We start from the raw sequence: 27761 nt of genomic DNA, 5'->3' as shown, positions 1-27761 counted from the left end.
TATCATATAAATATTTGGGAAATAAAAAAACTAAGTTATTTTCAACTTTTACAGCCATGAGCAACTGTTGGTAATTATGTAATACAATATGCTTGGGCTCTAGTATTTGTGGTTTTTTGTCCTTCCTCATGTAACCTACCCTATAAGAGCATCTCCAGCAACCTCTCCAAATTTTTGTACTGTTTGGAGAGTGAACAGTTCATTTTACCTTTTGCCTACCTACTTTTTCAAATACACTTTCCAACAGACTCTCTATCCTTTTCTCTATCTCATTTAAATATTATTTCTTCATTCTTCCTTTTTTCTTTCTTTATTATTTTTTTATTCATTCCCAACAACTATATTTTTCAAATTCCTAACAGCTATATTTTTAAATTTCCCAACGGTAACATTTTCAAATTTTCCAACAATTATATTTTCTCAATAGCCTTTTTTTTAAGGGTTATTTTTTTCAAATGGTAACTGTGGGGACCGTTCGATCAATAGGCCCATAAAGTTCAGGATTGATTTAGGAATGTTGGGCCCGCAGCCCATCCGAGGATGCATATCCGTCCGAGGAGGCCAAGTCAGGTCATAATGTAGTTACTGAAGGGGATGGTAGTCAACATCACAAGGGTAGGATTCTGTATCCGTCCGAGGATACCCTACTCCTCAGCATTATGCGTTCGAGAATGATCAGGACGTGGTCTTATTGCAACCAGACCTCAGAATTAGGTCACCGTGAAAGATAAAATAACCGACCAAGGGAGAAAGAGATAAGACAAACAAATATCTATCACTACAGCTGCCTCCGCATTAATGACCTCTGAACCAACTCTCTAGCCGCATTAATGTGGAGGTGATACCTGAACAGTAAGGAAGCAGCCTTACAGCTGCCCATAAGAAGTTCCAGGAGGTACGAGATAGGACAGAAAGAAGTCCTCCGGACCCAACCTACACATGTGCAGTGAGGATAGAACACAAAGGGGGGTATATAAACTAAAAGAAGAGCATGAGGAAAGGGGATCGAAACAAAAAAGAAGAAGAGGGAGAAAAACATAGACAAAAAAAGAAGAGAGCAAAAGTAGAGAAAAGGAGTTGCCTTGATCACTAAAGAAAACGATCGTTGTACCAACTTTAGACTTTTAGTATGCATGGGAACGAATCTTTTTAAGGGCGACCACAGTTAACCTAGCTCTTTACACCCACGCTCTACAAATCATATTGTCTGGGTCTTTTTACGTGCGAACCCAACACTGTTAAGGTTCATTACAAATTGCGTCCTTACAATTGGCGTCGTCTGTGGGAAGAGCTTGTGTTAGCTTATAGAGCTTCCGGTACAACGTTTCTGATGGAAGGAGTGGAACCACCTCACCCCGCAGCGGGACCGCATCAAGATGATGTCAACCTGCATCAGGCGGAGTCAAGGGGCTCTCAGCATGGTGGTCCTCGAAAGAGTCCCGAACGGAGAGAATTACGAGAGGGGAGCGTACGTACAACTCATACTACCAGGAGCCACTCCCGGGGGAAGAGTCATGTCTCCCACGCGAAGCATGAGGGGAATCTGCAACGCGAGATTGCAGACTTGAAGAGAGAGTTGCGCCATGCACAGCGGGAACGCTCTCCACCTTGCTCTGAACCATCATCTAGGGAGTCAGATGGAACTAGTTACAGGCGAAGGTCGAGAACTCCGCAAAGCGAGACTTTCTCCTATGAAGAAGAGTATCGCCATCGGCGTAGGCGTAGAAATCCAACTAGTAGGGGCTTGGGAAACGATGCCATGAACAAAGCCCTGAGTCAAATTTCCAAGTCACCCTTTACGAGAAACATAGACGACGCTACTCATCCTCGGCGGTTTCATCAACCTACGTTCTCTCTGTATGATGGCCATTCAGACCCGGTGGAGCATGTAAGCTATTACAGCCAGAAGATGGCTATTCACTTCAGGGATGATGCTTTGATGTGCAAGATATTTCCATTGAGTTTGGGTCCAATGGCGATGAGGTGGTTCAATGGCTTAAGGGCCAACTCTATTGGATCTTTCAAAACACTGACTCGGGCTTTTGGTGCTCGCTTTATTACATGCAGCCGGACTCCTCGGCCTTTGGGATCCTTGTTGACTTTGTCTATGCGAGAGGGCAAGACTCTCAAGAGTTATTCGGATAGGTACTGGGAAATGTTTAATGAAATAGAGGGAAAGAATGATCCCGTGGCTATAACCACTTTCAAAGCTGGTCTCCCAGCCGACCACGACATGAGCAAATCCTTGACGGGTAAACCTGTCACTAGTGTGCGCCAGCTGATGGACAGAATAGATAAGTACAGAAGGGTAGAGGAAGATCAAATTCATGGGAAAGGAAAGGCCAAGATGATCCCCTAGGAGAGGAGGGATTTCAGGTCGGATCGTTATAATAACAGCCGACCAAGGAGGGACTTTGTTGGGCAGTCGGGCTCGACGGACGCCCAGGTTGTTAATGCAGTATTTCGGGAGCCTGTTCAGCAGGTTTTGGAGAAGATAAAGAACGAGCCATTCTTCAAGTGGCCGAACAAGATGGCGGGAGAGCCTACAAAACGCAACCCGAGTTTGTATTGCCATTACCATCAGGATCATGGGCACACGATAGACAACTGCAGGAATTTATGGGACCACTTGGAACAGTTGGTCCGTGAAGGGAAATTAAAGCAACTCCTACATCACTCCAGCGAAAGGGCGAGCCAGGGCGGTTTCGAGGTACGTGGGGACGCTTCATCAAGGCTCCCCCTAGGTACGATTAACGTTATCTTTGCGACCCCGGGAAGGATTGGATCTTGCCCCTTCAGAGTGTTATCGGTGTCCCGATCCCTGGCCGAGGATCATTCTCAGGCATTAAAGAGAGCCAAGAGGCGTGTCCCCTTGATTTTGGGTTTTTCAGATGAGGATTTGGTTGGAACCATACAGCCCCATGAGGATGCTTTAGTGGTAACATTGAGGATCGGCGGGTACGATATCCGAAGAGTGATGGTTGATCAGGGAAGCGCTGTGGATGTGATGTATCCAGATTTGTACAAGGGGCTAGGTTTGAAACCAGAAGACTTAACAACCTATAATTCCCCTCTAGTGAGTTTTGAGGGAAGGTTGGTCACCCCTATGGGGCTAATCAGGCTGCCCGTGCAGTCAGGCACAGATGTGGTGGAGGTGGATTTTATTGTCGTTGATGTTTTCTCTCCATACATGGCTATTGTGGGCAGACCTTGGCTTCACACCCTTAAAGCGGTTTCGTCCACCCTGCATCAGAAAATGAAGTATCCATCCGGAGACCAAGTGCTGGAGATAGTAGGGAGTCAGGCGGCTGCTCGGCAATGCCAAGTAGCGGCTATACAGCATCGGCCAGAGGCAGAAACCTCGGCTACCGCCGATAATGAGTTATAGCAATTAAAGTCCCCAGTATCAGGCTTAGACGTGCCAACCAATAGCGTGGAGTGTGAAGATCTGGAAAAGGCAGTTGTTGCTGATGATCCAGAAAAATTCTTCCAGGTTGGGGCCAAGTTGCGTTCCCAAGAGAAAGCGAATTTGCTGGAGTTCCTCCGAGCCAATGTGGACATTTTTGCATGGAACCCGTACGAAGCCCCAGGGGTGGACCCGAATTTCATTTGTCATCGACTCAACGTGAACCCTGCCGTTGTCCCCAGGAGGCAACCTCCTCGGCGACCATCGAAGGAGCATGCCGAGGCAGTTAGAAGCGAAGTTGCCAAGCTCAAACAGGCTGGGGCTATCAAGGAAGTTTTTTACCCTCAATGGTTGGCCAATACAATAGTAGTAAAGAAGAAGACTGGAAAATGGCGGGTATGCGTGGACTTCACGGACCTCAATAAGGCCTGCCCCAAGGATCCATTTCCTATGCCAAAGATCGACCAGTTGGTGGATGCGACCGTTGGTCACCCTAGGATGAGTTTCTTGGATGCCTTTCAAGGGTATCACCAAATACCGCTGGCCGTCGACGATCAAGAAAAGACTGCTTTTGTGACCCCAATTGGGAACTACCATTACAAGGTGATGCCCTTCGGTTTGAAAAACGCTGGATCTACCTACCAACGCATGATGACGAAAATGTTTGAGCCACAATTGGGCAGAAATATTGAAGTTTACATTGATGACATGGTTGTAAAAAGTAAAGTAGTATCCGAACATGTGGAGGACCTCACTAGTCCGAACATGTGGAGGACCTCACTAGTATCTTCGGGATACTGAGAGAACATAAGTTGCGCCTGAATGCTTCGAAGTGCTCCTTTGGTGTAGGCTCCGGGAAGTTCTTGGGGTACATGGTGACCCATAGAGGAATTGAGGTGAATCCAGACCAGATTAGGGCCATTAACGATTTGCAAGCTCCTCGGAATCCAAAAGAAGTGCAGAAACTGACTGGGATGACTGCTGCGTTGAACCGATTCATCTCCAGGTCGGCTGAGAGGTGTCGTCCTTTTTTCCGCCTATTACATAAGTGGCAAGGATTCAAATGGACCGTGGAGTGTGCCGAAGCGTTCCAACAGTTGAAAGATTACTTGTCCAGGCCGCCTATCATGTCTAGCCCTGAAGTGGATGAGGTGTTGTATGCCTATTTGGCGATAGCTCCTCACGCAGTTAGTTTCGTCTTGATTCGAGAAGACAATGGCGTCCAAAGGCCAGTTTATTATGTAAGTAAATCCCTCCATGAGGCCGAGGTGAGATATCTATCATTAGAAAAGGCCATACTGGCGGTGGTCCATGCAACACGTAAACTTCCGCATTATTTTCAAGCTCACACTGTGGTTATTTTGACCCAACTGCCTCTTAAGTCCATACTCAGAAGTGCTGACTACACCAGAAGAATTGCCAAGTGGGGCACGATTCTGGGTGCTTTTGACATCAAATATATGCCCCGCACCTCTATAAAAGGTCAAGTCCTTGTCGATCTAGTGGCTGAATTCGCGGAGTGCCCTGAGGAAATTAGTAGGAATCAAGATCACATGGATGAAAAATCGGTTGGCCTGATATCCGCACAAGGAGAGTCTATATGGAAAGTGTACGAGGATGGGGCCGCAAACCAATGGGGAGCTGGATTAGGATTGGTGCTAATATCCCCCGAAGAGGTCATCATCGAGAAGTCGCTAAGACTAGGGTTCTCGGCTACTAACAATGAATCAGAATACGAAACTTTGATAATGGGAATGAGCATGGTCCATAAAATGGGTGGAAAGGCAGTTAAATTATTCTCAGATTCAAGGTTGGTAGTCGGCCAGGTGACCGGAGAGTTGGAGGCCCGAGACCCAAGGATGCAAGGATATCTGGATCGGGTTAGACGTATGCGAACGGAGTTCGAGTCTTTCGACGTATTACATATTCCTCGAGGAGAAAATACCCACGCTGATTCCTCGGCGACCCTTGCCACCTCCTCAGTACGAAATTTCCCTCGGGTGATTATCGTCGAAGACTTATATACTCCCACTTCACCAGAAAAGGAGGTTTGCCAAATCCATCAAGTCAGTTTGTCCACAAGCTAGATGGATCCCATATTAAAATTTCTCGAAAGTGACATATTGCCCGAAGATAAGGTGGAAGCTAAGAAAATACGAAGGAGAGCTCCTCGGTACTGGTTATCTAAGGATAAAAAGTTATACAGACGGTCCTTCTCCGGGCCGTACTTGCTCTGTGTGACTCCTAAGACAGCAGAGTCAATACTGGAAGAATTGCATGAGGGCATTTGTGGGAGCCAAACAGGAGGAAGGTCTCTATCATGCCGAGCCCTCACACAAGGTTATTGGTGGCCAAACATGCAGAGAGAAGCGTAGGAGTACGTTAAGAAATGCGATCAGTGTCAGAGATATGTTTTGAATATCCACCAACCGGGAGGAGTACTTAACCCTCTCTCAAGCCCTTGGCCTTTTGCGCAATGGGGGCTGGACATTGTCGGCCCTTTTCCCAAAGCCATAGGAAACAAGAAGTACCTGCTGGTCGGCACAGACTACTTTACTAAATGAGTTGAAGCTGAGCCCTTGGCTAACATCAGGGACGTAGATGTGAAGAGGTTTGTTTGGAGGAACATTGTTACGCGATTTGGAATTCCCCGAACTCTTGTCTCAGATAATGGACTCCAATTCGATAGCAATGCCTTTAGGGAATATTGCTCAGAATTGGGAATAAGAAACAGATATTCCACTCCATCTTATCCACAAGGCAATGGGCAGGCTGAAGTTGTTAACAAGGTAATAGTCAATGGGCTTAAGAAGAGACTGGATGACGCGAAAGGAAAATGGGTGGAAGAATTGCCACATGTGCTTTGGACGTATCGAACAACACCCCGACGTTCGACGGGGGAAACTCCCTTCTCCATGACCTATGGGGCAGAGGCCGTCATTCCTCTGGAAACTGGATTCCCGACATTAAGGACCAGTACATTCTCTTCGGGTAATAATGATGCGATGTTGGAAAAAAGTTTAGACCTGATTGAAGAATGAAGGGAAAGCGCGATGGTTCGACTAGCTTACTACCAGCATAAACTCAAGCAGGGCTACGATAGCAATGTGAGGATGAGGCCGTTAGCCATAGGAGATCTGGTGCTGAGGAAAGTCCTGGGGGCCACTAGGAATCCAAATTGGGGAAAACTGTGACCTAATTGGGAAGAGCCATATCGGATCACTTCTATAGCAGGAATAGGAGCCTACTATCTAGAGGACCTAGATGAAAAACCTGTACTCCATCCTTGGAATGTAAATAATCTCAAGAGGTATTATTATTAATAAAAGTGTTTCAATTCAAATATTTTCTTTTTAACTTATGTCTATCATATATCCTGTACTCCTGCATCCTATGATTTATATTGAAATGTTAAACAGAAACTAAGTTATGCCAGGTCCTCGGATTGCAAACTTAGTGGAAATTAACATCCTATGATTTATATTGAAATGTTAAACAGAAACTAAGTTATGCCAGGTCCTCGGATCGCAAACTTAGTGGAAATTAACATCCTATGATTTATATTGAAATGTTAAACAGAAACTAAGTTATGCCAGGTCCTCGGATCGCAAACTTAGTGGAAATTAACATCCTATGATTTATATTGAATTGTTAAACAGAAATTAAGTTATGCCAGGTCCTCGGATCGCAAACTTAGTGAAAATTAACATCCTATGATTTATATTGAAATGTTAAATAGAAACTAAGTTATGCCAGGTCTTCGGATCACAAACTTAGTGGAAATTAACATCCTATGATTTATATTGAATTGTTAAACAGAAACTAAGTTATGCCAGGTCCTCGGATCGCAAACTTAGTGGAAATTAACATTCTATGATTTATATTGAATTGTTAAACAGAAACTAGGTTATGCCAGGTCCTCGGATCGCAAACCTAGTGGAAATTAACATCCTATGATTTATATTGAATTGTTAAACAGAAACAAGGTTATGCCAAGTCCTCGGATCGCAAACCTAGTGGAAATTAACATCCTATGATTTATATTGCATTGTTAAACAGAAACTAAGTTATGCCAGGTCCTCGGACCGCAAACTCGGTAGAAATTAACCTTCTATGTTGTGTATTAAATTATTGAATGCTAATAGAGTTGTGGTAAATCTTTTAATCATAAACTTGACGGAAATAATGCCCTATAACATTCATTGAGGAATCGGAGAGAGAGCTTTGGACGCAAGACTGGCATACAATAAAGAAGGTGGTTGAAATGAACCCATACAAAATTGCAACGACAAAGTGAATGACTGCAAAAATAATATGGAGCCGCCAGAACGATAATAAAATGAGCAAAAAAGTCCTCTATTAAGTGTCTATTTAAAGTTACAACACAGGTTCTACTTTTTTAATTTCAACTGGATCTACGGGGTCTGGCTGGCGGGTAGGTCTGTGTCCGAAGTTCCGATTCCATCTTTGGCTTTGGTAATGCCCAGTTGGTAGAACTGTGGAGTCCAACTCCTGTTGAAAACCCTGGGAGGCCGTCTCTGCCTCCGAAGCGGTGGTGGTCTTGTCTGGGGAAGCTCCTGGAGGGACTAGTCCCTCTTTAGTTGGTCCCGGTTGGCCGTGAGGAGGAGAATTACGAGGCAAAACCTCCTCGTTAAGGTTAATAACTGGAGAAGGAGCGTCAGCCTGATAAGGTTGAGGAGCTGAGGGGCGTATCGCCTGGGGGTAATATACGTTATCTGGCCTACGTAACTCAGATGAGGATTCAACCCCAGCACGGTTAAGAGCCTCGCTCCAAGTTCTAGCACAGTAGATACGGCATACCTCCGGAACCTCGGCTCTCAAAGCCTTCTCAGTTTCAGCTATACCAACTTCGTAGCCTCTCTGCTCGGCTTCGTTCATTGCCTGTTCGGCGTTGATTCTCGCTTTCTCAGATTGCTCTTTGAGCTTTTCAGCTTGCTCCCTTAGCTTTTGAGTTTCCTCCAGGTGCTTCTTAAGAATAAGAGTTTGCTCCTGAGTCTTCTTCAGCTCGGCATTCGTCTCGCGCAGAAGCCTTGCTTGTTCCTCGGCCTGCTTCTGGTAGCCTTCTGATGCCGATTCAGCGCACTTGCGAGCTTCCTCTTCGACCTGTAGTTTTTTCCTTGCGTCGGCCAAATCCTGTTCAGATTTGGACAAGGTCTGAACAGCCATTACCCTTCTTTTCCTTTCACCATCTAGCTGATTGGAGCAAGCATTGAGCATCTCATCTAGCTTGAAAGTATTTTGGATGATCTGTAAAAAAAAAAAAAAGAGGGGGAAAGTTAACAGTATAGTCAATGAAAAGTGAGTATTAGTGAGTAACAGTCATAGAATGAAACAGGGTAAAAGACAGCTTCTCACCATGCCCAAATATCGTTTGTTGTCAAGGATGAGTTCATTCTTCCTCATATTCTTTATCTCGGCCATATCTTTTGGGAGCAATAAGGGTTTTTCTATGGCCGAGGTTACGTGACACCCAATGCCGCCGTTAAAGTTCCTTATAGAGGCATCGTCTCGCAGGGGCTCCCCACCGTGCATAGGTATTGGCAACCATGCTTGTGGCTCAGGATGTGGGGAATCAGATTTCTCTAGACCCCGCGTGGCTGGGTGCTTAGTTTTCTGCTGCTTTGCAGCTCGTTGGTCATCCTCCTCTCGAGTGGGACGAGACTTGCTCGTATCCGCCACCTCCTTGCCCTTCTGTTCCCTGCGCTTTTTCTGCTCAGTAGCACTTGGAAGCGTGGGTTGTGGAGATGAATGAGGAGGGTGGCGAGGAGCTGGAGGAGGAGACCTGGCTGGAAGAAATGAAGCCTGGGATGGTATTGTTTTGGCAGGTGCAGACTTTCCCTGCTGACCTTCCATCAGCTCCAGCAAGCTTTTCTGGGGTTTCCTTTGTATCCCCATCTCGTCAGGGTCTTCCTCGAGGCTTGTGAACTGATCAAAAATCCCGAAATCGTCCTAGGATTCAAATACTGTTACGACGGTTTCCTCGCCTTTTCCCTTTTTCCTTCTCCTTTTTGTTCCCTTTTTCTTGAGGGAAGGTAAGGATGAAGAAGGTCCCGCCGAGATGCTGGCTACGAAAAGAGGCTCTGTGCGAGGTGTGTACTGGGGAAGCGGAATACCCTCTGGAACGATAAACCCTTCATAGGCAACACTGATACGGTGAAGCCGAGGATCGCATGCTCTAATCACGCACTTCGGTGCCTGAAAGGCAAAGGAAAGGGGGGTATAGCCAAGAATCAAATGTGCTGCCCGGAGCTGACCATCATCCTCGTTCACATATATTTCAGCTTTTAGTAACCTGTCTAGGCTCGCCTTATTGACTAATCTGAGATTAGGCTTCGTGTAGCGCCTATCTGCAAAACCGTTGATTCTAAAGTTAAAGTTGTAGGATACAAAAATAATAGAAGTAAATGAAATGTGTTCACGAACTAAATAGTATAGATTTATAACTTCGCGCCCACCTGGTGTCCCCTCTACTGTCGGACAAGGTAAACTATCGTGCCATTCCCTAGAGAAAATAAGGAAATCCTCCTTTAGGTTCTTATTTGAGGTAGGGAGGCACTGAATTAGCCTTACTTCAGGATATCTCGACTTGAGATAATAGTCCTGGTCAGCTAGGCGATGAAGGCTGTACACCCAATTCACGTCATGATGGGTTAACCTTAGATCCATTCTCTTATTCAGAGCGTCTATGCTTCCCAAGATCCTAAACATATTGGGAGCACATTGGGTGGAGGATAGCCTAAAGAAGCTGAGGTAACTCCTAGTGATACTACCCATGGGGATAGTCATCCCGCCCTCAATAAAGGCGATCATGGGGATAAGCACTTCCCTAGTTTGCCTGGCATCAACCCACTCCCCTTGGGCTGCGTACCTCATCCCTACCGTTGGGGGGATCTTGTACTTAGAGCGAAAGTTTCTAATACCCTCCTCGGACTCAACAAGACATCGAAATGGATTCTTCTGTTTCCCCATTTTTCTAAAAAACTTAGTAGAAAAGACTTTTGGGCTTGAAACGAAAGAGGTAAAAACTTCGAGAGGACTTACAGGTTCAAAGGAAGGGCCTCGGACAATGTACGATTATTTGTAGTCGTCAGGAGAATAACGAAGATTGGAAGAAGGCAGGTTCAATGTATGAGCTTTGAAACCATGTAATCATCGAAGGGAAAGTACAGATTTAATTAGGGAACGCCTTTATAGTCATGTGAGGGCTGTGAGCAGTGAAATTCCCGCTCACAAAACAAGGGAAGCCCTCTGCCGTTTGATTTAGATCTCACCGTCGAACGTGGGAGACAATGGAGTTGTCAAAATTTAATGCCGCCAAAATCGGGATGCTGAAGCGTCAGGGGCATGTCCCAAAACACGCACAGGTACAGGCTTATGACGTCAAAATCCACCTTCTCTCCCGAAGAGTCGAAAAGTAGGATTTTGAGTGGCTATTGTGGGGACCGTTCGATCAATAGGCCCATAAAGTTCAGGATTGATTTAGGAATGTTGGGCCCGCAGCCCATCCAAGGATGCATATCCGTCCGAGGAGGCCAAGTCAGGTCATAATGTAGTTACTGAAGGGGAAGGTAGTCAACATCACAAGGGTAGGATTCTGTATCCGTCCGAGGACACCCTACTCCTCGGCAGTATGCGTCCGAGGATGATCAGGACGTGGTCTTATTGCAACCAGACCTCAGAATTAGGTCACCGTGAAAGATAGAATAACCAACCAAGGGAGAAAGAGATAAGGCAAACAAATATCTATCACTACAGCTGCCTCCGCATTAATGACCTCTGAACCAACTCTCTGGCCGCATTAATGTGGAGGTGATACCTGAACAGTAAGGAAGCAGCCTTACAGCTACCCATAGGAAGTTCCAGGAGGTGCGAGATGGGACAGAAAGAAGTCCTCCGGACCCAACCTACACGTGTGCGGTGAGGATGGAACACAAAGGGGGGTATATAAACTAAAAGAAGAGTATGAGGAAAGGGGATCGAAACAAAAAAGAAGAAGAGGGAGAAAAATATAGACAAAAAAAGAAGAGAGCAAAAGTAGAGAAAATGAGTTGCCTTGATCACTAAAGAAAACGATCGTTGTACCATTTTAGACTTTTAGTATGCATGGGAACGAATCTTTCTAAGAGAGACCACAGTTAACCTAGCTCTTTACACCCACGCTCTACAAATCATATTGTCTGGACCTTTTTACGTGCGAACCCAACACTATTAAGGTTCGTTGCAAATTGCGTCCTTACAGTAACATTTTTCAATAGTCATACTTTTCAAAAAGACTTGATAAATTTCAAAATTAACATAGACTTGATACTTTTCTCTTCATTTATGTTAGTTTTCTACATATATTTATGTGAGTTGACTCAAATAGAGCCTAGGTAGCTTTTTCTCTTCTTTCTTCAAGCTCGCTGAAGTAGAAGCCCAAATATATGTAGGGTGTGATGAACTTTATCCATGTTCTTTGCTTTGTAATTATATTATATTTGGTTGGTGTGAGGCCCTTTTTTGAATGGTTCTTTAGGTCCAAGCCCAATATGAAGCAATGGGTCTATTGAAAGGCTGAAGAAAGTATGAGATGCTGATTAAGGGAACTAGGCTCGATCCCACCACGACCAGGCTAGGTCGTTCTACTAGACCAATTTGTGCACAAACAAACCCAAGACACAAAAATATACATATACATATATTTTTACAAGAACTAAGGAAGCGAGGTAATACTAATAAGTATAAATTCTTCAGTGAACTCTTATTGATTAGGCATGGAACCCAAGTACAAATCCTATAAGGGAAAGAACAAAAAGCTCATAATTCCCAAGACTTGTAAAGCATGGATCCTTGGGTCGATGTGGAGACCCCAGATGTTACTATGAATAAGATTCTTTACAATACTCTTTCAGGGACCTCGACCTAAATTCCAATATTTTTTCAAGTAAAATGCTCTTACTAGTTTTTCTATTTTGCTATCTTCTCTCTGTGTTGCTCTGTCCTCCATGGTTAATTTCTCCTTCTTTTATACTAGTTTTGGAGGACCTAAAATTACTGTCCTCTCCTTCTGTCTTGATTTTGCCGTTTACCCATGAATTAAGGCACTGCATGTTTCTTTCCTCTTCTTATTCTTGTTTTGTTTTCTTGGGAACTCATCCTTGAAAGTATTTCAACCGTTTCCCTTTCATATAGGATGTTTTTCCCAAACAATCCAGGCATCAGCTGAGTTCAACGAGAACAGGTTCCTTCTCAGGGCTAGGAGAGAGACACTTTGAAGGTTCTCTTGTCTTGATGGTGACTTCACGCACTGGGCCCTTTTTTTCTTGAAAGTCGTGTAGTTGCTGGACATCTTTCTTTTTTCACTATTTTTCTTTTGGCCGAGGTTCCTTGAATCTTTCTCTCATGGATTAATTGGTTTTCACCATCAGATTCCAAGGTCTTAGAGCATCTCCAACGGCTTCTCCAAATTTTTGTACGATTTGAAGAATGAACAGTGACATTTAACTTTTATCTACTCACTTTTTCAAATACACTTTCCAACATATTCTCTATTCCATTCTCTATTTCATTTAAATATTATTTCTTCATTCTTTCTTTATTTTTTTTATCATCATTTATTCTTTCTATATTCATTCCTAACAATTATATTTTTCAATGAAAAGTGTTATATTCACAACATTTTTCACAATACTTTCATAAGAATCACATCAAAATCTTATGTGAAAAATTGTTACTAGTTTTAATTTAAACCCACTGCTGAAATTATATTTTTACTTACCAATATTAGCTAATAACAATATATTATTTAAAACTTATTGTGAAAATATTATGGTAGAATTTCTAAATTATCATTTCTTTTTTTTATATTATTTTTCATTTCTTTCTTTCTATTCTATCATCCATACATTTCTCTCTTCTTCTTTTTTCTCTTTTTTTTCTCTTGATTTTTCTCCACCACACATGTATACCCATATATCCCATCCCCTCCCTTTTTGTTTTCTCTACTTTCCACTTTCCAGAACCTCCCTCTGGCTTTTTTTCTTTCTCTAGTTCTCTTTCTCAACTTTTTTTTTTTTTCATCTTCTTTCTCCGGTTCTCTTTCTCAACTTTTTTCTTTTCATTGTAATAAGAATCAGAGAAATAGGTAAAGAGAGAAAGAACAGATGGGTTAGATGGCTCTGCTCTGCCGCCGCCGCTCGTCGTCCTCTGCCACTGCCGCTCGTCTTCCTCCCAACACAGCCCAGATGGTAGATAGCTTGTGTCTTTTTTTTTTTTCTTCTTTTTTTAGCTTTTATTGTTATGGTTTGATTAATTTTAAGATTATATTTTTGAGTTGTATTTTGATTATGCTTGAGTTTTTAGAGATGTTTGAGAGGAAGAATTGTTATGAATTTTTTTTTTCCATATTTGCTTGTTCTGATTCAATTTTATTTTAAGAATTGGATTTTGTTTTGTGTTTTGTGTTTGGATTCTGTGAGAAACGGAGAGAATGAGAGAAAAAAAAATCCGGAGGAGAGAGAAAGAATTGATATAATAGTAATTGAGATAATATTTTAAGCAGAAAAATAGGTTTGGAGTTGCTACAGTGTTCTCTAAATTAAGAGAATTACTGTAGCAACTTCAAAAATAAATTTGGAGAATTTGGATGTTTGGAGAATCTGCTGGAGCATGAACAGTGCTGTTTGGTGGTCCAAATTTGGCTTTACATTAGCTGTTGGAGATGCTCTTATGGGATCATTCGTCCATTTCAAGCTTTCCTACCAAGGGAACTTAGCCCTTTGTGGCCGTTTCCTCGGTAAACCCATTGGGCTTGCCCCATTTTTTTGCTAGGCTTTCTTATGGGTATCATTCGAGCACCCTTTTCCTTGGATCCCTTTCTTGGGTCATTTACACCTTATCCAAGGTTTCCTCTTTTCTCCTTTTACTATTGGGCTTTTGCCTATTCTTCGCGGTTCTTCAGCCTCTTTCATAAGCTTGTTCCCATGGGTCCTTTATATTATTGTGGTGAACTAGCTCTTCTAATTTTTTGGGTATCAACAGTTGGAAAGCAAAACATGACTTGCAATTTAACAAGCTATTGAATGTGTAAGGTTGAATTCATTCGATCATATGTTGGCTTTATTTCGTGTCAAATTTTCTTTTAATTTAGCAATTAGATACCCTGTATTTAGGTGGGAATTATGTAAAGGTTATGTGTGAGAAAGTATGAAGAAACTTGAGTGTATGTGCATTAGAGGATTCTCGCAACTAGATCTCGCGAGTGACTCACAACTAGCAACTCGCCAAAATGCAACACATGTGAAGCATGCAGGAAACTAAAGGGTCACGACAGCTGGAGCACTACAGGACAAAAAGTACAGTCTAGCCTTGCAATTATCTCGTGATTCATCCCACTCACGAGACTAAGTCGCCAGAATACCCTGTTATGCAGAAAAATGACCTATCACATTCCTCACGTACACTACTATAAATACCCTCATACCCACGAAATGTAGAGAGTTTCTAGAGTGAATTTTAAGAGAAAAACCCTAGAGAAAACCAAGTTTCACTCATCCACAATATTAGACATTTGATTCTCCAAATTCTCCATTAACATATCCTTGAGAGGTACATTTGCAAATCCTTATCTCACCATACCCATATTAGTGAGGAGGTATTTTGGTGTTTGGGAAGCAGTTCGGAGATGACCAATTCACTTGGTTGATGCAATGAGCTTATTACGAGATCTTGGAAGCTAAAGAAGACACGGTTAGGCTTAACCCTGTTGGAGTAAGAAGCTTGGAGGGCTTAGGTGCATTGGGTAAATTAGGCTTGGAGGGTCCATTGCTATTCGTGTATCCCAACTTTATTTTTTAGTGGATCATTTTACCACTTGGAGGGTGGTGGAGAGGTTTTTCATCGAGTTCTTCGGTTTCCTCTTCGATAACACATGCCGGTGTTACCTTTGTGTTTGCATCTCTCTAACCCTTACTCTTGCCTTTTAATTGCTGCTGTGTTGTGATTAATTATGGTGTAGAGTTGTTTATCTGTTTGGGTTTTTGCTTGTACCTATTATTCTGCACATCTATTGTTTGGGTATAAGCTTATATTGGTTATATTTGAAATTGGGGGTCTAAATATTCGTTAGTGTTTTAGACACTAATTGAACTTTCAGAACGTATGTTAGAATTTGAGGAATAGTCCCAATGGGTTTTTGCTCTGTTGTCTATCTTTTAATTCGCAAGATTTAGTAGTGTTAAATTGTTCATAAGCATCTCTAGATTTTCTAGGCAAGATCAAACAGCTACATCTAAACCATGTTTCAAACTTTGTTAAGAGATGGGAGTGATAAAGTGCCTTGATAGAGAAAAAGGCACAAAATAGTAAGACTAATTATCGTATAGAGCATCCAATACGTCTGGTTTTGCTCTACTTGGCTAGCATTGCCTCAACAAGATGAGTGGCAAATTTGGACATTCATCATTCATCTCTACATTTTCTAATTCATGCCCACATATAGTTAACATCCCTTATAAAATGTGGCTGCTGATGTCCAGATTTGAGAGAGGCTATCATGATTGTGGACAATATTCCCAAATTGTGCAGTCATGTCCACCATAAGTGGGCATGTCTTAGAAAACATGGACGTTAATATCTAAATTTAAAGAGAGGCTATCCTGGTTGTGTACAATATTCCCAAGTTATGGACATTTCTGTCCACATATTGTGGACAATTATTAGAAAATTTGGACAAAATGTCCAGATTTGCCAAGTTTAGACTGCTGAGCAGAACTGGAATTGCTCTGCTCGGCTATATGTAGACATGTATGTCCATAGTTTGAAAAAAATATCCACCATATGTGGACATGTATTAGAAAATATGGACGCTAATTTTCAGGTTTTAAGAAAGCATACCCTTGTTGTGGACATCCCTTAAAAATGTGGATGTTAATATCTTGATTTGAGAGAGGCTATCATGATTGCGGACATACCTTGTCCGGATTAGAAAAAATGGACACTGGTGTCCAGATTTTAAGTGGACCAAATTGCCCAAAAAGATGAGTGGCAGATTTGGACATTAATGTCCACATCTTGAAGTACATATCCACAATATGTGGATATATATTAGAAAATGTGAACATTAATATCCAGATTTTAAGAAAGCATGCCTTTATTGTGGACATTTGTTAAAAAAGTGTAGATGTTATTGTCAATATTTGAGAGATAGTATCGGGAGAACATTCACATCAGTCCATGTATAATAGAAAAATTTTGCAAAAATGACTTACAATTTTGTATATAATTGAATAAATATACAAGTTTGCTATAGTATCTGTGTAAATTTACACTAACACTATTCATTTTGCATTTTGTTATTTATTCTTTCTTCACATATCTTAATGATGAAGGAAGAGAGTGAATGGTGATTATTGTGTGTGAATAAAGAAAAACAATTAAAAATTCAAGAAAAATTAATATTTTAATGAAATACAATGTAAAATCGATAATATGATGTAAGGTGTTTTGAAAAATGAGTATATAAAATAGAAAAATTATATTAAAATAGGCAAAAAAATTTCTATAAGCTAATGGGAATGCTTTGAGTGGACATATTGTGGACAAGTATTAAAAAATGTGAACGCCAATGTCCAAATTTGAAGAGGGCCAGCTTTGAAGTGCCGAGCAAATCTGACTTTGATATTCTCGGACACTCACGTTCACAATTTGGGAAAACTGTCCAAAATAAATGTATGCTCTCTTTAAATCCACATTACGAAAAACCAACAAGTACCGGCAGTTGTAGGAATTATACTAAATCTAATAAAAAAAATAACTTATAGATATTGACATAACAAAAAAAAAAACACACAAATACATATAATTTTACAATTTCCTTCTACGACCATTAGCATTGGGGGTGTAGAAACCCGCCAATTGCTATTTTACATTTGAATACTCCAAAAACTAACTTCATCCGGATTGCTATTGCTAAAATTTTTTGGCAACAATGAACAGTCAATTGGTAAATATGCAATTCATGAGTTCGTATACTTATTATATAATATTTTATTCTCTCTTCCTAAGTAAATTAAAAAAAAAAAAAAAAAAATCTCCTCTCTCTCCTATTTTATATTATTTTATTAGGTAATTTATATTATTTTATTGGATTGTATGTAAAAATAAAAACTGAGATGTTGGATGAGTTGTAAAATGGCACTACAACAAAATGTATTTTCGAAGACGAAATTTAGTGAGGAAATTTTCTTCATCACCAAAAGCTAACATATAGCGACGAAATCTAACTTCTATCACCAATTATAAAAAAGAATAACTTTTGGCAACGAAAAATGAATAACTTTAAGTATTAAGGTCTATATAGACATGTGCATTCATGAATGGGATAGGGCTTTATTTAAGTAGATTAGAGCATCAACAGAAGTGGAGCTAAAAATTTAGCTATTTAGCTCCATCAAAAGTTACTTTATCTATTTTACCTACACACATACTACAGTAATTGATTTATTTTAGCTTTTAACCCAATAAAATAATATAAATATCACAATAAAATAAGATATCTACTACAATTAAATAATATATTCATTATAATAAAATAATGGATAAACTACGTTTTTGGTCCCTATCCTATACATCATATTTCAATTTGGTCCCTAACCTTTCAATTTTATCAATTTGGTCCCTAACCTTCTAGTACTCTATCAATTTAGTCCCTACCGTTATCTTTTGGATGAAAATTGATGATATGTCTAATAGCCAAAATAAAAAATTAGCTTCCGTTGATGTAACAATAAACTAAAATTTTATTTTGACCGTTTGTCATGTCAATAATATTCATTCAAGATATAACGGTAGGGACTAATTTGACACGTTATTGAAAATTGTTAGGAATCAAATTGAAATATAGTATAAAGGATAGGGACCAAATATGTAATTTAACCAATTTTTTTTTTTATACCATTAGGTTTCTAGTTCTACATTGACTAATTTTTTTTTTTTTTTTTAATTCAAATCAAGAGACCCGAGAAGCCATTATCATTTTCAATTTCTCTTGTTTTCACGTTCATGAGCTCAGAAGTTGTATGCATGGAGCTCAGTTATACAAATTGCCATAATATGCCAGTAATAGCTTAAACTTAACAAAGTGAAAGAAAGCCAACAAATCCAACGCAAAACCCAAAAGATTCATTAGATTAAATGAAATCAAAATGATTAATTTATAATAAAGAGCCAACAGATTCGAAACAAAATAGGAGAAAGACACCCAAATCTGAACGAAAATAACAGAGATCCACAAGCATAGAGATAGTCAAAAAGAGAAGTTGGAACGAAGTCATTAACAATACATTGATATTTGATAGTAGGGAACAAGATAGAGCCTCTTTTTCTAGTGGTGGTCTCCTCTGAGACTCGAACCAATCTCTGCTTCATCTTGTGGTTCCTCTTGGGATCGGCTTCAGCATATCTCTTCCAAATTGGTAATCCCAATGCGAGCACAGCAACAACAGACCGTCTGTATTTGAACACTCTCGAAGGGAAAATGTTTTCTTGCCACTGGCTCCATGAATTCTCAAACAAATCCTTGCATTGTATTCTGTATTTTTTTTTTTTTTTCCGTGTCATCAATTTTTATTTTAGTGCATTAGTCACGTCAGTATTTTTTAATAGTCGGTTCCATATCAAAAAGGTTGGAAAATAGAGACTAACACATTTGAAAAGTGAGCTTAAATATTTGGAGACCAAATAATAATTTAGAAACAAAATAAGTTGACAAAAAAGCATTGCCAAACAAATAAAAAAGATTAGCCTTTTCATTTTAGTTATGCATAGCTTTTTAAAATCCTCCCTTTTTTTTCAAGATACTTTTACCTTGGAGAAATCTGGTATTAGAAGGGGATGCTAGTCTTTTTTTTTTTTTTTTGGGTAAAAAGGAGAATTCATTTCAAACTAAGAAAAAACAAGAGGTTCAGGACAAAGCCTGTTAACAGACAAACCAAAAAATATAAAATGAAGAAAATATCTAATTTCCGGGAGGTGTTTCATACAAAAGAAATTCTAAAACTTGTTGTCTTCCCATCCTAACTAAATCCACCCGCGCATATATTTGTTTCCTTGTAGTAATGGCTAAATCGAACCTAGGAAAGCTGGGTAGTTAGTAGCCAGCAATCATCAAGAATGGCAAAAATGACAATGTTAGATTGGCTCGGGTTAGTGAGCACATCAAGGATGGCTTTAGCATCCAATTCCAAATCTACAATATGATAATTTCTCTGCAAGCACAAAGATAAGCCATCCCTCACTGCCCATAGCTCGACTATAAAGAAAAATAGGACCCGTTTGGTTAGAGATTTCTAATATCGTTATTTAAGTATTGCGAAAGTACATGTGAGTTAAAAAGTACTGTAGAAATACGTATTGTAGTGTTTAAACACTGAAAATTATTGTTTAAATACCCCTACCAAACACCCTATATATCTCTACAAAATAAGCCATACTTTTCATAGGGTTTTTTTTTTTTTTTTACCATGGATGTAGTCTTCATTTGAACCTTTTTTTTTTTTATTCTACAAGACATATGAAAATGCAAAAATCTATTTTCGCATAAGATATTCCATTGAAACAAACAAACATTGCATAAGATTAGTTCTTGTCTTTTTGTTAGAGTGAATAGGTGTGCTAATCGTGCAGCCCATGAGCTGGCTCAACGGGGGCATTAAGGCCTTTGTATTTTAGTTATGTTTGCTCTGCCCTCTTTAACCCTGGACTTCAATCTGCTATTTAGACCGACTCTTGTTACCTTTTAAATATTTGGATAAACTACATATTAGGTTCTTATCTTTTACATCATATTTTAATTTAGTCCTTAACTTTTTAATTATATCAATTTAATCTCTAACATTTCAGTGTTATGTCAATTTAATCCCTACCGTTATTTCTTGAATAAAAATTGCTAACATGATAAACAACCAAAATAAAATTTTAGTTTATTCTTACATTAACAAAAGCTAATTTTTTATTTTGACCATTAAACACGTCACCAATTTTCATCTAAAAGATAACGACAATAACTAAATTAACACAATACTGAAAGGTTATGGATTAAATTGATCCAATTAAAAGGTTAAAAATCAAATCGAAATATAGTGTATATAATAAGAAAAAAATCAAATCGAAATACTGAAAGATAAGCCATCCCTCACTGCCCATAGCTCGACTATAAAGAAAAATAGGACCCGTTTGGTTAGAGATTTCTAATATCGTTATTTAAGTATTGCGAAAATACATGTGAGTTAAAAAGTACTGTAGAAATACGTATTGTAGTGTTTAAACACTGAAAATTATTGTTTAAATACCCCTACCAAACACCCTATATATCTCTACAAAATAAGCCATACTTTTCATAGGGTTTTTTTTTTTTTTTTACCATGGATGTAGTCTTCATTTGAACCTTTTTTTTTTTTATTCTACAAGACATATGAAAATGCAAAAATCTATTTTCGCATAAGATATTCCATTGAAACAAACAAACATTGCATAAGATTAGTTCTTGTCTTTTTGTTAGAGTGAATAGGTGTGCTAATCGTGCAGCCCATGAGCTGGCTCAACGGGGGCATTAAGGCCTTTGTATTTTAGTTATGTTTGCTCTGCCCTCTTTAACCCTGGACTTCAATCTGCTATTTAGACCGACTCTTGTTACCTTTTAAATATTTGGATAAACTACATATTAGGTTCTTATCTTTTACATCATATTTTAATTTAGTCCTTAACTTTTTAATTATATCAATTTAATCTCTAACATTTCAGTGTTATGTCAATTTAATCCCTACCGTTATTTCTTGAATAAAAATTGCTAACATGATAAACAACCAAAATAAAATTTTAGTTTATTCTTACATTAACAAAAGCTAATTTTTTATTTTGACCATTAAACACGTCACCAATTTTCATCTAAAAGATAACGACAATAACTAAATTAACACAATACTGAAAGGTTATGGATTAAATTGATCCAATTAAAAGGTTAAAAATCAAATCGAAATATAGTGTATATAATAAGAAAAAAATCAAATCGAAATACTGAAAGATAAGCCATCCCTCACTGCCCATAGCTCGACTATAAAGAAAAATAGGACCCGTTTGGTTAGAGATTTCTAATATCGTTATTTAAGTATTGCGAAAATACATGTGAGTTAAAAAGTACTGTAGAAATACGTATTGTAGTGTTTAAACACTGAAAATTATTGTTTAAATACCCCTACCAAACACCCTATATATCTCTACAAAATAAGCCATACTTTTCATAGGGTTTTTTTTTTTTTTTTACCATGGATGTAGTCTTCATTTGAACCTTTTTTTTTTTTATTCTACAAGACATATGAAAATGCAAAAATCTATTTTCGCATAAGATATTCCATTGAAACAAACAAACATTGCATAAGATTAGTTCTTGTCTTTTTGTTAGAGTGAATAGGTGTGCTAATCGTGCAGCCCATGAGCTGGCTCAACGGGGGCATTAAGGCCTTTGTATTTTAGTTATGTTTGCTCTGCCCTCTTTAACCCTGGACTTCAATCTGCTATTTAGACCGACTCTTGTTACCTTTTAAATATTTGGATAAACTACATATTAGGTTCTTATCTTTTACATCATATTTTAATTTAGTCCTTAACTTTTTAATTATATCAATTTAATCTCTAACATTTCAGTGTTATGTCAATTTAATCCCTACCGTTATTTCTTGAATAAAAATTGCTAACATGATAAACAACCAAAATAAAATTTTAGTTTATTCTTACATTAACAAAAGCTAATTTTTTATTTTGACCATTAAACACGTCACCAATTTTCATCTAAAAGATAACGACAATAACTAAATTAACACAATACTGAAAGGTTATGGATTAAATTGATCCAATTAAAAGGTTAAAAATCAAATCGAAATATAGTGTATATAATAAGAAAAAAATGTAATTTATCCTAAATATTTTTTAAAGCCAAAAAACAAAAACAAACAAGACTATGCTTGTACCAAAGATTAGAATGTGAGTGAGTGGGTGGGTGAGTTATAAATTAATTTCTATTATTTGGCAGAGTAGGCTCAGCTCATTTCTAGATACATTTATTTTGTCATTATCAACAAAAATTCTAGATATTTTCCATTTTAAGAAACAGGTCACCCTTTACATCAAAATTAAGAGAAAATTGAAATCCTTGTTTTCACAATGTGTAGAGCAATATATTACCACTTCTAGCAGTGACGAGGAAAATAGGCAGAAAAATCTCCCATTTACATATTCATGAAGACATGCATCTTCCCCATAGTCTCACATTTCCAATCAGCACCCACAACATGGCACAGAGCACTCCAATAACTGAAATAAAAAATAATCCCTTGCTTCTGCCTGCCCTCTTATTAGATTCAGCACCATTTCCAACAGAAACATTTGTATTTTTGACATTCATTCTTACCCTACTAAAGCTAGACATTCGCTCAAAAGCCCGATTCACCAATGCATTCTCTGAAGCAGATGCAGGGGTAGTGGGTATTGATTCCACAAATGACCATAATGCAGAAGAGAACCGACTTGCAGCACCAACATCCTCATTGCCATTTTCATTCTGATTTGCGTGGATAGGATAATTTGTGTATGCACCAACATCCTCATTGCCATTTTCATTCTGATTTGCTTGGGTATGATAATTTGTAGATTCATACCCGACACCTACGCATGAACAAAAACCACCAATTTAACAAATGTCTACCACAGAACATTGACGCTCAAACTTGAGTTTTTTTTTTTCTTTTTCTTTTTTCTTTCTTTTTTTTGCATTTTTTTTGTTGCAAAAGTGAACAGGAAAAATTAATCAGAAGATTATACATTGCAAACACTAATTCAATAAAGTTAAGAGCCCTTGAAGCTAGCTTTCCAATTTTCACATCGATTCATGACAACTATGGCATGTCAACCAAAACCATCCATTTGAACAGAAGCTCAGCCTGGATGGCCAAATGAACACTGAATCTGTGAAAATTTATTTACCTGAGGGTGTAGGAAAATAACCCAGATCTGATTCTGCTGAATTATATAAGTTTCTTCTTTCATCAAGTGCCCAAAGCTGATCGTTATTCTGACCTGCACCATCAAGATTGGATTGCAACTGATAATCAAACTGGGTTACCGTATTATTCTCAAGGGTATTTATATATGGATCTGCCACTGTTGCCTGATCAATTGGCCCCATGTCATGAAGAAACAAGGCAGCATCATGGAACAGTTCAAACTCACTTAATCCATCACCATTCCTGTTCTCGAACTGCAAGTTCTCCGCAGCTCTGTCATTTGAAAAACTAGGCTCAGGACCAATGAGATCATCGATTTCCAGGAAGTCCTCCTCATGTATTATGAAAGGTTCATGTCCATGAGGATTGGGAGCAGACAAGACCTCAGGTGACTCATACAATTGCAATTGCGAAGTAGCTGACTGTGTAAGGCCAAAGCTGGGCTGCGCATCATACAGCTGACCACTTGGGTGCAGCACTCCAACAGGTACGGCATTCATAACTTCAGTAGAGGCTGGATCCACCATGGTACTCTGTGTTTCTTCTTCACCAACAACCTATATGATAAAATTATAATAATCAATATCTGTGTTCCCTAATATTTAATCTGACACAATACAGAATTAGTATTATAACTCAAAGCATTGAACCCATGACATAACCCTCCACCTCCTTGTTCATAGTGCAACAAGATGCCATTGGTCCAGAGACCATTGGCCACAGAATACAAACATACAACAAGGAAATATGAAATTGTTTCTCGTTCAAAAAATATTCTAGACAAGTTTCTTCATATATGAGGCAATAAATAATACCAGTGGAAAAAGTTGAGCTCTGACACATTCTGCATTATAGAACAAATTCTAGCATTTTTACTATGTAGGCCAAATAGATACATTTACCACTTGGACCTTATTTCATAAAAATCAGCTGCAACTCACTGTGTGTGAAAAGTTGTTTCCATGTCAGCATATGAAATCAAGCACTGCTATCACTATCAAGTAGTTATGCCATCTTGTGGTTTTTTATTTTTGGAGGGGAGGGGGGAAAGTATAGGGGAGAAAAAAATACTACAGCAGAGAGATTGTAGAAAGAGAAAATTAGGGTAGATCACCAACCTGAGTTAGAGTGAGAGCACAATCGCCGAGTTGTGGCTGTTCCAGCACAGGATCATCAGCAATTTGCCTCATGAACTCCTCAAATCCATCAAATACTTGACCATTGGCTCTCACATTAGTGACAGACGTAACCTCATTGAGTTGCTTCACCGAAATATCCCTATCAACAGAGTTGTTAAAATCTGGGCATTCAACATCATCCCACTCTTCTTCTTTAAATGGTGCCCCATATTGCTCACCATTTTTAGGACCAGGTCCACTTTTTTTGTAAAGCTTGTAGAGTGCATAATAATCCTGAGACATAAAAAGCAGCAAATTTCAGCACACAACAGCTAAAACAGTAGAAAGCAATCAAGTGATCAACGCTATGTTACTCAAGGCAATACCTGAACATTCTGGCATCTCTTAAGCTCCTCCTCGTCCAATGTATACTCATGCATGACCCAGTCAGTGCGTTCCCCATGAGGTGCACGCCCTCTATAAAAAACCAGGGTCTTTTTCACTCCAACTGTCCTAGAATTGCACATAATGTTACGATCCTTTCCTGTTGCTTTCCAATACCCATGTCTGGTAGCCCTGTTTGACCTTCCTCCATTAGGATACTTCCTATCTCTAGGAGTGAAATAGAACCATTGCCTATCTCCAGATTTTAGAATAGATTGCCCTGCATTTCATGTTCACTTTGTTAGGAAAACCAAAATTCAAAACAAGCATAGAGAGTGGTTAAAACTTAAAACCAACAAAGCTCTTTTTTTTAATTAACTTAGGGATCCTTTCTAAAGAAGAGCCCTTTAGACTCGCCTCTAGCCAGTAAAACCACAAGCAACTGGGCAACTGATCCCACCCACCAAAACCAGAACCGAACAATAGTTTGGTATGCCAAAGAACAGATATGTCTGTGATGTTAAACTAAACTATAGCATTACCCATTTACCCTAAACAATATCATATAAATAAAACCCTTTACTGCTAATCCGAACAATCAAATTAGATTTTTGACATTTAACTAGAAAACGATACAACAATACTAATGTCTATAAACCCTAACTAATTTTCCGCTAAAATAATCCCATCAATGAAACGATAAACCTTGCATTTAAGGCAATTCTACACATAACAAAAACAAATAAAAAGATCTTCTAACAATTCCAGACAACCAAATATCATACCTCATGTTAAAAGAAAATCCATAAACTAAAAACTAATTTTCAGTACCTTGGTTATTCTAATTATTAAAATTATTATATTTATATAAATACAGTTCGAATCAAATTCAACAAAAATCCATACTTCAACCGAAACCCATATAAAATCCTAAGCAATCAAACAAAATTTACAAGAATTATTAACAAAGATCCAATTTTTTTAATCAAACCCAGATTAGTTCCAAGCATAATCAACAACCAAACAAAGGCTTGACTTCAAACCCAACAATCAAACAACCAAACAAACCAAGTCAACGTTCCCCAAAAACCCAAAAAGGAGAAAAGAAAAGGCTTTTAGTACCAGGCAATTCTTCAGGGTCCCATTTGTACACATCGACCTCAGCGATGATATCAAGCTTGAGCTTCCTCCGACAAATCCTCCTCTTCAGATAGTACAGAACAAGCTCCTCGTCTGTCGGGTGGAACCGAAACCCAGGTGGCCATCCATCGTCACCCATACAAGACTCTGATTGCACAGTCATCGATTTCTCTATTCTCTGTTTTCTGAACAAAAATCAAAAGGGGGTTGAAAATTTGGGATCTCAGGAAAGAGAGAGAAAGAGAGAAAGAGAGAAAGAAAAGTAAATCTACATGATAGGATTGAGAGGGTTGTGGGGTTTGGTGAAGATTGAAAGTTCAAACCCTAGCAAGGGTTGAGAGTTGACAGACACAGACAGAAGAAAAGTGATTGGGCTTGCGGAGTGGTGGCGTAGTCAAACAAACGACTGGAAGAGGCGTATTTTTATGTGACTCTGGGAAGTTTCCTTGAACGAGAAGGAATTGGAAAATTGTATTTTTTTAATATTATATATTTTTAGAATTTATATATGTACATATATATATATTATATATATATATTACATAGGGGTGTCAATTCGGGTTAGCGTTTCGGGTTCGTGTCGTGTCGAGGTAGGGGTATTCGACTAAATGGCTCAACTCTAACCCGACCCATTTAATAATCGTGTCATGATCCTTCAACCCTAACCCGACCTGTTAATAAGACGGGTTGACCTGACCCAAACCATTTGACATGCTTAATAAATGAGTCGTGTTAGGTTGACATGAATGTATCATAACCCATTTCAATCTGCATAATATTAAATATAACATCCATCTAGAAATAATTTTTTTTACACCCCAAAAGGCAGTGCATACACTTCAAGTCTTTAACCCACATTCAGAATAATATAGTTCAACAAAAATATAATATTCATCTAGAAATAAGTTCTTTACACTCCAAAAGAAGTGCATACACTTCAACCCAAATTCAAAATAACAAAGTTTAACAAAAATAAAAAAACATAGTTCAACAAAAATATAATATACTTGGAACTCGCCAAATGCTAAGTATCAATATTGAAATAATTTGATTAAACAGTAGACTAATCCTGACTATAACCATGATTATCATCCATAGATTCTTTGTTGATGTCCAAATTCATAACATCTTCCACAAGCTCATCCAATTTCATTTGTGCAAGTTCTATGCCATAAATAGAAAAGAAAAAAGTATTAGTAGTTCTAGGGTCTGTAAAGTTTCAATTTCCAATGATATCCCTTGTAAATTTTTGTAATTACTCACTTTTCTTTTTAAATTTAAAATATATGTTGGATATAAAAGGTATTTGACAAATCTAAAATAAAATAAATATTTATTTGTTATACGAGTTAAACGGATTGTGTTAAGTGGGTCATTTCGAGTTAACACAATTAAATTGGCGTGTTAAACGTGTCTATTGCGGGTTACGCGGGTTGACCCGCTTATGACATGTTTCTTATTGTGTCATTTTCGAGTCGACCCGTTAATGACCCAAACCCATTAAGGCCTAACCCTAACCCGAAAAAACCTGTGTCGGGTTCGTGTCGTGTTCACGGGTTGGGTCGAACATTGACACCCCTAATATTACACATTAACTCATACTATGCACAGAAACCTACCTATTTGTAAGATAAACTAAAATAATTTTATAAAATTTTA

At 38.7% G+C, this 27761-nt stretch overlaps 1 protein-coding gene across 1 annotated transcript; it reads right to left on the bottom strand.

Moving 5' to 3' along the window:
• Nucleotides 1–22537: 22537 nt before the first annotated feature.
• LOC115975450 (NAC domain-containing protein 17-like) lies at nt 22538–26564 on the bottom strand. Its single transcript, XM_031096230.1, has 5 exons — nt 26085–26564; nt 24965–25242; nt 24579–24872; nt 23441–24017; nt 22538–23122 (listed from the first exon to the last, which is right to left on the bottom strand). The coding sequence occupies exons 1-5, from the start codon at nt 26263–26265 to the stop codon at nt 22695–22697; spliced, it is 1758 nt and encodes a 585-aa protein (XP_030952090.1). The 5' UTR covers nt 26266–26564; the 3' UTR covers nt 22538–22694.
• Between the last annotated feature and the right edge of the window lie 1197 nt (nt 26565–27761).

The sequence above is a fragment of the Quercus lobata genome, chromosome 2 (assembly GCF_001633185.2).
Source record: "Quercus lobata isolate SW786 chromosome 2, ValleyOak3.0 Primary Assembly, whole genome shotgun sequence".
Lineage (NCBI taxonomy): Eukaryota > Viridiplantae > Streptophyta > Magnoliopsida > Fagales > Fagaceae > Quercus > Quercus lobata.
This window is presented reverse-complemented; position numbering and strand designations above follow the sequence as displayed.

What these genes read in the sequence shown, in the direction of transcription:
- LOC115975450 (XM_031096230.1), bottom strand. Translation starts at nt 26,265, where the DNA reads ATGACTGTGCAATCAGAGTCTTGTATGGGTGACGATGGATGGCCACCT. An exon ending in GGACCCTGAAGAATTGCCTG is followed by an intron (nt 25,243 to 26,084) that starts GTACTAAAAGCC and finishes CATGAAATGCAG; the next exon opens with GGCAATCTATTCTAAAATCT. An exon ending in TTATTTTCCTACACCCTCAG is followed by an intron (nt 23,123 to 23,440) that starts GTAAATAAATTT and finishes GTTCATGCGTAG; the next exon opens with GTGTCGGGTATGAATCTACA.